The sequence below is a fragment of the Panthera tigris genome, chromosome A1 (genome assembly GCF_018350195.1).
Source record: "Panthera tigris isolate Pti1 chromosome A1, P.tigris_Pti1_mat1.1, whole genome shotgun sequence".
NCBI lineage: Eukaryota > Metazoa > Chordata > Mammalia > Carnivora > Felidae > Panthera > Panthera tigris.
This window is the reverse complement of record NC_056660.1, coordinates 157,671,017-157,683,380: the sequence shown is the minus strand read 5'-3', so window position 1 is coordinate 157,683,380 and position 12,364 is coordinate 157,671,017. Positions and strand designations below refer to the sequence as shown.

Here is a 12,364-nt window from a genome sequence, read left to right as displayed (position 1 = left end):
ATTGGATTACTGAACCATGAATAACCAATTGCATTCGAGATAAAAGTGCAGTTCTATAGTAGATCACTGGCTTCTAGGATATAGCATTTGCATTTTAAACTACTGGTGACTTATGGGAAGTTCCATGATATGTAATAATTGGCACCTGTTCCAAGGCATGGATTTAGATCACAGAACAAGGAGCTCCTGGGCACAAAGAGGAATATCACTTAGCAAATTCCAGCTCAACCTACTGCTCCATCTGTATTTCAACCTAAAATAATAGTTCTCCATTGAATGAATGATTTTAAAAATATTAAGCACTTTTAATGAGCCAAGCACTCTTCTAGGCTTTAGAAATACAGTTTTATTGTCCTGTAAATTATCATTAAGGGATTAAAGTTGTGGTTTTTTTTAAAAAAAAATTTTTCCAGTTATATTCTACTGCAACACGTGGAGGAAGTCCTATTATGTAGTGGCACTCCCCCATTCAGAGATTTGTGAGGTTTCTACCTATAAAACAGCCTTCGTGAAAGTCAGAAGTCACCTGTAGAAGACTGTCCTCTCCAGGCTTATGGACAGTGAGAATCATGTGCACCGTTAAATCCTTTCTATTCCTGTTTGATCTTTACAATCTTTTTATTTTTTTTAGTTTATTTACTTATTTTGAGAGAAAGAGAGGGAGTTTGAGAGTTTGAGCAGGAAAGGTGCAGACAGAAAGAATCCCAAGCAGTGACAGTGTGGAGCCCAATGGAGGGCTTCATCCCACAAACCGTGAGATCATGACCTGAGCTGAAATCAAGAGTCGGTTGTTTAACTGGCTGAGCCACCCAGGCGCCCCTGATCTTTATATTCTTTAAATGCCTGCACTGTAGGCACTGAAGACAAATGTCTACTCAACTGAAATAGCACCAGACCAGGTCACTACACACAGAAATGGGGAGGATTAATGAGGTATCATTGTAGAATACTTATGTCATGATACATTATAAGAATAAGTAGGCATGGACATGTCTTCTCTGAAGCATGATGCAATTTCTCCATAGAGAGCTCTCTAGTATGGAATAAACTGAAGTGGTTTGGGACTCCTATAGAATATTAACCTTCATAAGGCTTATCAAAACATCAGAGTATCCAGAAAGTAATAAATTCACCATTAGGCACTAAAATTCAGCTTAAGAATCCAGAGGATTGGAAGATCTTAGGAAATATTTATACTATGAATATAATTAAAAAGGAAAACTACTTGGATGTAAGTAAGTAAGTAAATAAATAAATAAAAGGAAAACTAGTGGGAAATAGCGGAAGATAAAGTAGAAACTAATAGAAAGAATAGAAAGAACAGTCCTTTTAGTATTAGTTAGAATTTTAGAAGTTCACTACTGTGGAGGTTTTCCAGAGGAAACATAAATACATTTATATGTATAAATGTATCCCAAAACTAGTTACCCCAACTGCTTAAGAACTTATTTTTATGCAACTATTTTTACAACTACTGACCTGATTTGAGTCACCCTAAGACACTTTGCCCTGAGATTTATGTTTATACGTTTCCTCCCCAAATTACTGTCTTATTAAATCACACCATTCTCTGTAAAAAGTCTGAAATAAAGTGCAGTTGGTCCCCTGCCCTGCAGCTGTCTGGTGGTGGGACTGTAACTCAACTTGGTCTGCTCCCCCACCAAGACACACACACCCGCAGGGTCTTGCCAGGACCATCCTCTCCCTCAGACATTTGTCTATGTGGCTGCTTTAAATAACGTGTGCCTCGCACTGTCTTTATGACAATTTCCTTTCTTCTCAATACATTACTTGGTCTTGGAGGACGAGGACTGCTTCCCCTGCTCCCTTGTGTTCGCCTTCACAAAGCTTGTCATGCCACACTGCGCCTGGTAAGCCCTCAAAGAAAGCTGAAGATAGAAACTGGCCCATTTTGGACCAGAGCAATCCCAGACTCAGGCCAGAAGCCTGTGAGACTCACTTTCCTCAGTGATTCAGAACAGGAAGTGACAGCGGAGGCAGCGGCATTATGACAGTGACAGGCACATGCCAGCTCCCCTCCCTGAGCTGATAGGCTGATGCTTCTGAGGGTGCCCAGGCTGTATTTCCATGTCCCCCAACTACACTGCCTTGTCAACAATGCCCACAGGCCAACTCCCTCTTTTATCCCAAATAACTCAGCTGAAAAATTCTTTAAAAACTGTAGTGTCATGGTAAAACTCTCCTCCACCAAATATAAGCTTGTTATGGCTCAGAAGGCTTGTTAAGATGTTGAAGTGTAGTAGGCATGCAGGAACTGCAGTTACAGAGTTAATCCTTGCTTGATATTATTCTAATTTGAGACAAGATTTTCAACATTTTTCTCCATAGTTATAAAAAGAAGGATCTTCCCACCCCATCTACCACATTCCCCCTCTCTGCTTATAAAAAGAAGCACCTGGAATCCTTTCGAAAACACAAATTTCCAATGTCCACAAGAGCAGACAAACCTCTCGCCAAGCCATTGCCTCCAGGTTATCTTGTTAGTCAGGTGTCATTTAAGCATTGGCAGAAGAGATTAGCATTCACTTTACATATTAAAACTCTAGATGGTTTAAAAGACAATACTCAACTATCCTTCTTGGTTGCTAACTATGCAAGAATGAAAATCTAAGTTAACTAGACTCTGAAAGTAAGGCAGAATGAAGAGTAGTTAATTTTTAATCTCCAAAAAAGAGAAGTTGTGTAAGAACATTTAGTTTCATAACCCGCCGAACAACATGCTTTGTATATGAATCCAAGGTCAGTACCTCATCAACTTCTTTAATGGAGCTGAGGTCGAGCTCAGGTTCTGGCTTCCGAGTGCCCAGCGAAGCAGAAAGAGCCTCCAGTGCTTGATCACTCATTGTGTCCTGCTAAAAAAGGAAAAAATCTGTACATTAAAAAAGGGAACATCTCTTCAGCCTGAACAACCTATCCACTTCTTTGTGAAATCCCAATTTTAAAATTCTAAAATGAGTTGCAGATTAGGGAAGGACTTTAGGAAGGCAATTTTATTGGAAACCTAGCAGAAAAGAGAAAGGAAAAAAAAAAGAACTTACCAGTGAATGAAAATTGGGGCTAAGACACTTCCACAGTGTCTTATGCTGTTTATACCCTCGGGGGCACACTTCACCCCTTATTTCTCAAGCTACAATTATTACACAACACTCGTATCAAAATAAAAGCTTGAAGAAGTAAACTTTCACTTTTCTGTTGTTGTTTTTTTTTTAATGTGTCTTTAGAAATAATTTCTGACAACCCTGGTCTTAGCAAACTAGCAAAGTCCAGGAAGCTGGGGAGCTTGAAGTGGCCCCACAGGCTTCATGTCTGAATGCACAACGGCTGATGGCTGTGGGGACTCCCACTCTCAGGGTGTGGCTCTCACTGCTCCCCAGCCAGCCAGATAAAAATACACTGTCCCTCCCCTCCAGGAAGGGAGAGGCAGAGCAGACCCGACACAAACCGCTCCTTGCATTATCTGAACTATCTGCAGATGGAGAATGTCTTCTCAACCAGAAGATGAGCTGCAGGACCACCGTTCAGGATTGGGGACAATTGATTATGGTTAATAGAAGGTACAGAAGCAGCTACAATCACATCCCACTAGTGATTTACAGGTCAAACTCCATTAGGAAATCATGGTGAATGGGGCACCTGGATGGCTCAGTTGGTTAAGTGTCTGAATGTTGGTTTTGGCCCAGGTTATGATCTCGCAGCTTTGCAGGTTACATCGGGCTCTGTGCTGGCAACGCGGAGCCTGCTTGGGATTCTCTTTCCCTCTCTGTATCCCTCCCTGACTCGCACTGTCTCGGTCTCTCTCAAAAATAAATAAATAAACTTAAAAAAAAAAAAGAATCAAGGTGAAGATTTATGTTCTAAGAGTGCAACTGTTTTGGTGTCTTGTCTTTCTGTGTGTTGTAATGATGAGATACTCTTGTTTCACAACCAAGAAGGCTGTGTTCAAATCATGATTAGTATTTGCAGAAACAAAGAAGGCCTGTCTGGAGATAATGGATAGAACCCTGATTGGATTTACTAGTCCACACAGACCCCTGAGGGAAAAAAGATGTCCCTCATCATGCTGTACTGGGATTATCCTGAATCAACTAGATCAGGCTCAGGAAAGCAAGTGCTATCAGGTGGACCATGTTTATTTCCAAAGAAGTAATTATTTATACCTCCTCCACCTTTCTTTTTTTGTCTTGGGGTGAAGCAGCACTTTTGACTACCCTGGCTGACTGAGCTTTAAGAACCTCTTCTGTAGATTTCTGAAAGACAAAATGCAAAAGATTAGACTTATAGTTAGAATAAATGTAACTTTAATAATCAGAACTAAAAAGAAATTGTTTTCAAGTTTTATATAGTTTCTAACAAGCTCCCCCTAATTATTTGGAAAACAGTACCTCTTCCTTAGGTTTCTTTCCACCAGCGGTAGGAGAACTGCAGGTGAAGTCAGATGACAAAGCATCTATGGCATCACTTGGCTCCATGGGTTTCTAAAGAAACAGGCACCACGATGGGTAACTCATGAGAGTCATTCAAGTTACAGATCACAATACAAACTCAGCAAATGAAGAATGATTTGACATTCCTTTACTACCAAATCAAGTATGTTATCACATAACTCAGATAAATTCTTTGTTTGGAAGGAAATGAGTGCTAATACTATTTTCCTGTTTCCCTCCTTTAAATGGATTACATATTAGGATATTCTCATTCTATTTTTATTAATATTTATTTTGCCCTAATACCTTCTTGGCTCCATTCTGCTTCCCCTCAAAAAAAAAGAAAATATATATATATATATATATATATATATATATATATACACACACACACACACGTATATATATATATATACGTGTGTGTGTGTGTATATATATATATGTGTATATATATATATATATATATATATATATATATATATTAAGCCATGAGCACTGAAGCAACCCCATACCCATCTCCTTCCTCTGAATAGATGGAAACTTGATCTGATTTAGCGATTATTCGTAGACACAATATAGAGAATTGATGCCCTATCCCCCAACTAAAGATTTAAAAAAAGGTTAACTTGTATCTTAGAAGACATTTATGTAAACTCACCGAAGAGTCTGGAGGAGGCCCTGTGATACCTTCTTTTTTCTGAAAAAAATATTAATTTGATCATGTTGAAAGTCCAAAATTAACTTTTACAGTTGGCAAAATGTACTGTTCAGTGAGTGTTATGGGTTAAATTGTGCCTTCCCACAACCTTTCAAGAGTTCCTAGTACTCCAGTGTGTGACTATATTTGGAGGTAGGGCCTTTCAAGAGGTAATTAAGGTTAAGTGAGGATATTAGGATGTGCCCTAACCCCATAAGACTGCTGTTCTTTTTTTTTTTAAATTTTTTTTATGTTTATTATTTTTGAGAGAGAGACAGAGAGCAAGTGGGGGAGGGGCAGAGAGAGAAAGAGACAGAGGGAGACACAGAATGTGAAGCAGGCTCCAGGCTCTGAGCTGCCAGCACAGAGCCCAACGTGGGGCTCAACCTCGTGAACCACAAGATCATGACCTGAGCTGAAGTTGGGAGCTTAACTGACTGAGCCACCCAGGCACCCCAAGACTGCTGCTCTTAGAGAAGTGGGGAATGTAGACCAAAAGATGTACACACAGGGAAGATGGCCACGTACAAACCAAGTAGAGAGGCCTCAGATCCATGCTTCACAACCCTCAGAAGGAACCCACGCTACCCATTCCCAGATTCGTTTTCTGACCTCTAGACCTATGATACAAAATATTTCTGTTGTTCAAGCCACGCAGTCTATGGTACTTCGTTATGGCAGCCCTTGCAAATTGATACAGTGAGAGTCATCATAACGACAACTTCACATGCCTCATTATACTTTCTAATTTTAAAAAATGTGAATATATTAATGGGATAAGATTATGTTCCAAAAAGTAAAATAAAAGTAAATGATTATTTAACTTACTGCCAAAAGTTCCCTGTATTTTGGAGGAATGGTGACTTCTCTTTTACCTAATTCCTCTATGTAGATGGAAGTCATTGGATCCTGGAATAAAGATCACACAGAGGGATATTATATAATTAATTTGCTGACAATGTTATATGCTATTACACAACCAAAGTACTGTTGCCATTAGTAATTTATGGAGCTACTGAAGTGAAATGAAATTAAAAAGCCAATACTTTCTACAACTCTGAAATTGTAAGTTTATACAATACTTGCCCTTAATTAGCTTAATTCATATGTAATACTAGAAAATATTCAACCTACTATATTAAATTTTATTCTTATACTAAAGCACATTTTAAAACATTTTTCGTGGTCTCTTTCCAATACATATAAAAGTACAGTTAATAATCAATTTCTCTATAAGCTAACACCCAAGTCTTCCAGACCTAATTTCTAAGAAAAAAAGATCAGCTAGAGTCACATCTCCTGTCTAACCCTCTACTATCCCATTCCTTTTCCTTGTTAGCCAGCAATAGCCACCATCCTGAACTTTATTGTATCTACCCACTTAAAATCGAGCAAATTTTAAAACAATTATTCCATATGTAGGTATCCACAAACAACATGCGGCATTACTTTGCATATATTTTTTTTTTTTAATCGAAAAGGTACAGAACGCTTTACGAATTGGTGTGTCATCCTTGCGGGGCCACACTGATCTTCTCTGTATCCTTCCAATATTAGCATATGTGCTGCCAAACTGAGCACTACTTTTACATATTTTCAAATGTTGTATTAATGATATCATATTCTAGGTATCAAACTGTATTATTCTTATTCAAAATTATGTTTTTATAATGTATCCCTGTTGGTATATGAATAATTAATTTTAACCACAATAAAGTGTTCCCTTATATTAGCTTGTCTGCTGTTGACCAAAATCATGTCCAAATGTTTCACCTGTGCTTGTAACTCCTGGTGCACATGGGTAAGGCTTCCTCCAGGGAATCTCTCTACAGGTGGAATTGATAGTTGAAGGACAAGTACATCTTCAACATCCACAAGCTCCATGTCAATTGTCAGACTTTTACACTTTTGCCACTCTGAGGAGTGTGTTCTCTCCATATTTTAGTATCATTTCTATAAATACTAGACAGACTTTCATTTTTATTTATTTATTAGCCAAACAACTTTTCTCCTATTTTTCTATTGGGCTGCCTTTTAAAAATTCTTCATAAATTCTAGAAACAGATCCTTTTTCATGTCTGCTTCAAGTATTTTCTTCCAGTCTTTTGCATGTCTTTCTATTTATGTTTTTAATATCAAGGAACATATAATTTTCTTGCTTTTTCTGGGTAAGGAATAGGGATGAGCTGAGGGTGGTAAATTTCTAGAAATCATAATAAGTTCAAGCCTAGTGGACTTAAATCTCAAGGACAGAAAAATGTTTGTGACCCAACAGGCTGTATTCCAGCACCAGTCACAACACAGACAATCAATAAATGTTTGCTGAATCACTGTAATAGGATAGCTACCATAGGACAAACCATTTCCATTTATAACACTAATGTTTAGTTGCCATTATTGATAGTGACACCATCCTGCTTCTCTCCAAGCAACAGAACACGAGGTATTCTTTTGTGCCTCATGACCATGACCTTATTTCCTTTCCTACCCATTAAGTATAAATCTTTACAGATACCAAGATCACATACTGAAACTTCAGGTCCAGTATATGTTGTGTTATCTTCTTCAGTTTCTTCAGGTCCTCCTAAAGTGTCTACTAAGTCATCCAAAGCGGCATCCAGGTCTGACTAGAAAAGAAAGAGAGCAGGTATTTAAATGCTATTTGTAATACATATTTCACTTCTGATTTTTTAACTACAAAAAAAACAAAAATTCTGTGCAGAAAAACACCAAACATCAAAAGTTCTTCAAACATTAAAATAGTTAAAATCTAGTCTCTAATAGACTTTATTATGTAAGGCCCCAGAGTACACATTTCAGGTTACAAAAAACAGAAAGCCATGTTCAGATAAGAATCACAACTTCAGTAAGTCTAATGGCAGTAACTACAGAACAAAAGAATGGCTCATTAAAGTTCCCATTCCAATGTCCTCAGTTAAAAAAACAAAAACAAAGAATAACGATCATATAACTGTATGCAACAGGAGAAATTCTTTGTATTCATTCCTTATCAATAGTTTGCCAGAGTTACATATTTACAAAGAACTCCAAGAAAATGTCTATACAGTACCTCTCCCAAATAGAATCTATTTCAAAGATGGATTGCCTGTGTTCCTTCATTCATTTGTGGTTTTTTGTTTACTTGCTTGCCTAAAGAAGTCTACAAAACAAATTACTTGAAAGGGATGTTAAGCTTATAAGACGTGACAATCTATTCTGTCAATATGGACTTTAATTAGTATAATGAAGGAGTGCCTCCATCCTATCTCTGAGGTTTAAAAAGACTCATTGTGAAGAATATGCTGAATTTAAAAGGGAAAACAAGAATTTGGGAAAACACCCTTTATTTACTTAACTCAAGTTAAAAATGATTATTTAACTTTTTTTTTTTTTCAACAACCGTATTCCCACTACAATTTTAGGAACTCACCTGATCATGTAATACAACTTGGGACCTGTTAACTTTAGACCGATTCATTTGGGAATTTCAGAATGAAGAAGTGTCTTAAATTCTTTAGTCATACCTCTGGTTAAAGAAGGTATATTTGCAAGAGAGAAACTGTAATGTAAACTCCACCAGATGTAACTAGAGTTTTCAGAACAGAAGGTTAGAATATAAAATGTTACAGAGGTGCCTGGATGGCTCAGCTGGTTAAGCGTCTGACTCCTGGTTTTGGGTCTCGTCGTGGTCTTGTGGTTTCGTGAGTTCCAGCCCTGTGTCCGGCTCTGAGCTGACAGTACAGTCTGCCTGGGATTCTCTCTCTCTCAGTCTATCATACCCCTCCCCTGCTCATGCTGTCTCTATCTCCCAAAACAAATAAATAAACTTAAAAAAAAATATTTTGAATGTTACAAACATACCTGAAAAAATTTCACAATTTTAGCTTATAGCAATAATTCATGAGAAGGGTCTTTAAGTTATCCTACCTCATACAGTTTGCCCTTAAAAAATCAGATCCGAATAAATTTAGAGGCTATAAATAAATAAATATCTCAAGTAGAAATGCACTGCTATCTTCATACCTTTCCAGATGGTTTACCCGGTTTGGATTCAACTGGTACAGCAGACGTTAATGATTTCTTTTCTTTTTTCTGGTGAATTTTAGAAAGAAATAAAAACTTTTTCACATATTTTTCTTCAATGATCTAACAAATTCAAATTACTAAGTAATTCAACAAGTTCAATGATATTACATATTTAAAAATGAGTCTAATATTAACAGCATAGATCATATATTGAACATCTGCCTCTGTGCCAGACATGTTGTATATGTCATATCCTTTTCCAGAACAGCATAATTTATTTCATTTAGTGATGTGGAGAGCAAGACTCAGAGATGTGACGTAATTTTTCCTAGGTCACACAGTAAAGGAAAAACCAAGAATTGAATCCAGAACTGCCATCTCTTTCTTCTTTGCTCTTGGTTGCCTCTCCAAGGGCCCACAGTCAGCCCACAGCACCCAAGAATTTTTTCGCTAAGTGGCCACTTCTCACTGTTGCTCTTTCAACCTTTGCCTGCACACATTAAGACCTCTCACTCCCTGACTTAGCATTTCACCATCCACTCCTTTCTTCGTCTCCCTAAAATGTTTCAGTTGCTCTTTCAAACACTGCCCATAACTCTCCAATCTGCAATCTCCATGCTTGACCCACACATAATCGTTTCTGAAGTGTGATCTCAGTAAGCACCCCTAACCCAACACATCTCTCACAGCAGCCATGACTGAGCACCACCCTAGGGCTCCTCTGGCATTTGTGCCATCATTCTCTGCCACTCCTGCTGCGTTGCCCCCAGCCCTACACATTCCACGTTTCTGCCTCGCACTGGTGGCCCGAAGCAAAACCATTCTCTAGAGCCAGGGCCAAACACTTGCAGGGACTGAGAGGAAGTAGACAGGTGAAGATGCCAGGTTTAAGACAACAGAAAAGCGTCCCATGTGGAGGTCTCTGAAATGTGGGTGACAGAGCATGGGGGGTGGAGAGCACACCAGCTCCTATGCACTGCCCACATGAGTCTTCAGGCAGGCCACCTCTTCTGTAGCTCAGTAACATCATGTGTGACACAGGGACAGTAACTGCACCTCCCTCCGGGGGTTATGAGAATTAGATAAATTCATCTATCAAAGTGTGTTTGGTCTATCAAAGTGTGTTTGGTACATACTAAACACTATGTAGGTACTCGTTGGATGATTAAGTGCTAAATAAGTGACCACCGCTATTGTTAAAAACACCGCGGGGGTCACCAGGGTGAGAGCGTGTATCTGGGCAACCAAATCCACTCTGAGGATTCAACCACAACCTTATGCAGGTATGCATTCATATTTGTTATCCCCTCCTTCCTTCCTCCTCCTCTCTGCCCCCTCTCTTCATTCTCCGGTCCTTCAGAACAACATTCCAATTGCCTTGCTACACATCTCTCTCCAACATTTCAATTCAGCCTATCGAAAATCAGGCCACTTTTGACCTCAACCAGTTCTCCTTCTGACCTGTCCACCCATCAGTCGTAACCAGGGACCAGGTCACAATTTAGGGAGGCACTCTCTCTCATCAGAGCTGGCCCTGCACTTGCAGGAACCAGACAGTGCCCCCCTGGACTCACTTTAGGGTTACCAACCTAGCTCGTTCAGATCTGAAGCCCGTTATCTCAGATACCTTTATGATACCTTTGCCCACTGCAGCCAATTCTTTTCTAAAACCTGAAGATTTCACTTCTGCAGTGCCTCTGGCATTTCTCCCCACTATCTCATTCTATCCCAGCTCTAATTTAGGCTCACTTAGGACTGTGGTCACTCAATCCCGCAACTCGGTGCACTGCCACCACTCTGTGTGTTCTCTAACATCCAGTGTGTATCCTCTACTGGTTAAACAGCTACCACTCATCTCAGCACTATCCACAGCAGTGCCTGGACCTGTCTTTCTGGTCTTACAGTCCCACTGCTCATGCCCCGTGTGCCCCACCCTCAGTGGAATTCACTTTGTACCCAGAACACATCTCACAATTTTCCACTCTGATGCATCTGCAAGCCTGCAATCCTAGCTACCTAGCCTTCATGCCAAACTCAAACTGGATCTACTCAAAAGTGTGTGTAATCCTGCAAACAGACAGAAGCCCTCCATTCCCCACCAAAGAGCTTCTAGTGGGAGCTTGTCTTAATCTGCCTTGGAATGCAGTCCCAGGGATTCTGTCTTCTTCCCGCCCCTGGATGCGCTAGCCTGCTGCTAGGGTGTCCTGCAGTCACACGACAGTGCTTTAAACATGCTAAGTACCCCAGCCCCAATTGAAGATCTGATCAATCTCACTTCAGGGAGATGGATCAGAGACAAACAAAGTGAAATGCTTTGCCACAAGTTCAAGCACACCAGACTTCCACATATGCCTCTCCTGTTACTGGTTAGCTTTCACTTTTTCCCTGGCTACTTTATATCTAGCATAAAATTTCAAATTGATGACATTTTTAAATCTTTTTGAACAAATCTAACCTTCTGTCTTAAATCTAACCATTTTTCAAACATTTTCATCTAAGTACCCCTCATCGACAACAGAGAGTAACATTTATCCTTAGAGTGGGGAGGGGGTGGGAGTCTCAAGAAAATATACAAGAAAACACATTTTTTTTTAATATAAGTATTTTCATTTAAAGGTTTATGTAAATTTTGCCATCACTCCATAGAATATCTGCATTAGTTTGCATACAAACTAATGTGTCTCTTCCTTTTCAAAATCTGAGAAAAACTGGTGTTTCAAGATGTGCCATACTTTTATCCTATGACTTTCCTTACCATCTAGCCTGAAGGGGGACACTTTTCCTATTTTGAAAATCAGGAAAACAGATAAATCAATACTACTTTTTAAAAAATTCATTTCTATCGTCTTAGTTTTGCTGCAATTACTTAATTGGGGCTTCCAGAGAAGTAAGTAGCATTTCTTAGGGAGACATGGCCTGTAAACTGATTAGTAACTCTGCCTTGCTATGGGTAGAAACAGTAGACTACTTCTCATCTTACATTTCGAGGCTAGTATTTGAAATAGCTCTTCAAATGATCTAAAGAAGACTTGCCCATCATTAGTCAGAGGGGCATATATACTCTCTCCTGAGAGGGCTGGGATGTCTCCTTTGAAAACTTCCCCTATCAACTCATGTATATGTCATGACTGCTTGTTATTTACTCATATCTAGATAGATGCTCTCCAGGTTGAAAGCTGAGAGAAATGCTTATTCA

At 39.1% G+C, this 12,364-nt stretch overlaps 1 protein-coding gene and 1 non-coding gene across 10 annotated transcripts in view; both read right to left on the bottom strand.

Moving 5' to 3' along the window:
• CAST (calpastatin) overlaps positions 1 to 12,364 on the bottom strand; it is a 107,793-nt gene that overhangs the window by 29,837 nt on the left and 65,592 nt on the right. For 7 of the 9 annotated variants that reach the window (XM_042990587.1, XM_015536089.2, XM_042990572.1 and 4 more), the window contains 7 exons: positions 9,166 to 9,234; positions 7,671 to 7,769; positions 5,971 to 6,051; positions 5,104 to 5,142; positions 4,404 to 4,496; positions 4,179 to 4,268; positions 2,769 to 2,873 (listed from right to left, as the gene is read on the bottom strand). In XM_042990587.1, coding sequence (XP_042846521.1) covers positions 2,769 to 2,873; positions 4,179 to 4,268; positions 4,404 to 4,496; positions 5,104 to 5,142; positions 5,971 to 6,051; positions 7,671 to 7,769; positions 9,166 to 9,234 — 576 coding nt within the window. The remainder of the gene's footprint in view (positions 1 to 2,768; positions 2,874 to 4,178; positions 4,269 to 4,403; positions 4,497 to 5,103; positions 5,143 to 5,970; positions 6,052 to 7,670; positions 7,770 to 9,165; positions 9,235 to 12,364) is intronic. The other 2 variants (XM_042990617.1, XM_007078897.3) reach the window with 1 other exon arrangement.
• Positions 6,620 to 6,723, bottom strand: LOC122232104. The gene has a single exon (XR_006209459.1). It is a non-coding gene; the product is annotated as a U6 spliceosomal RNA (small nuclear RNA).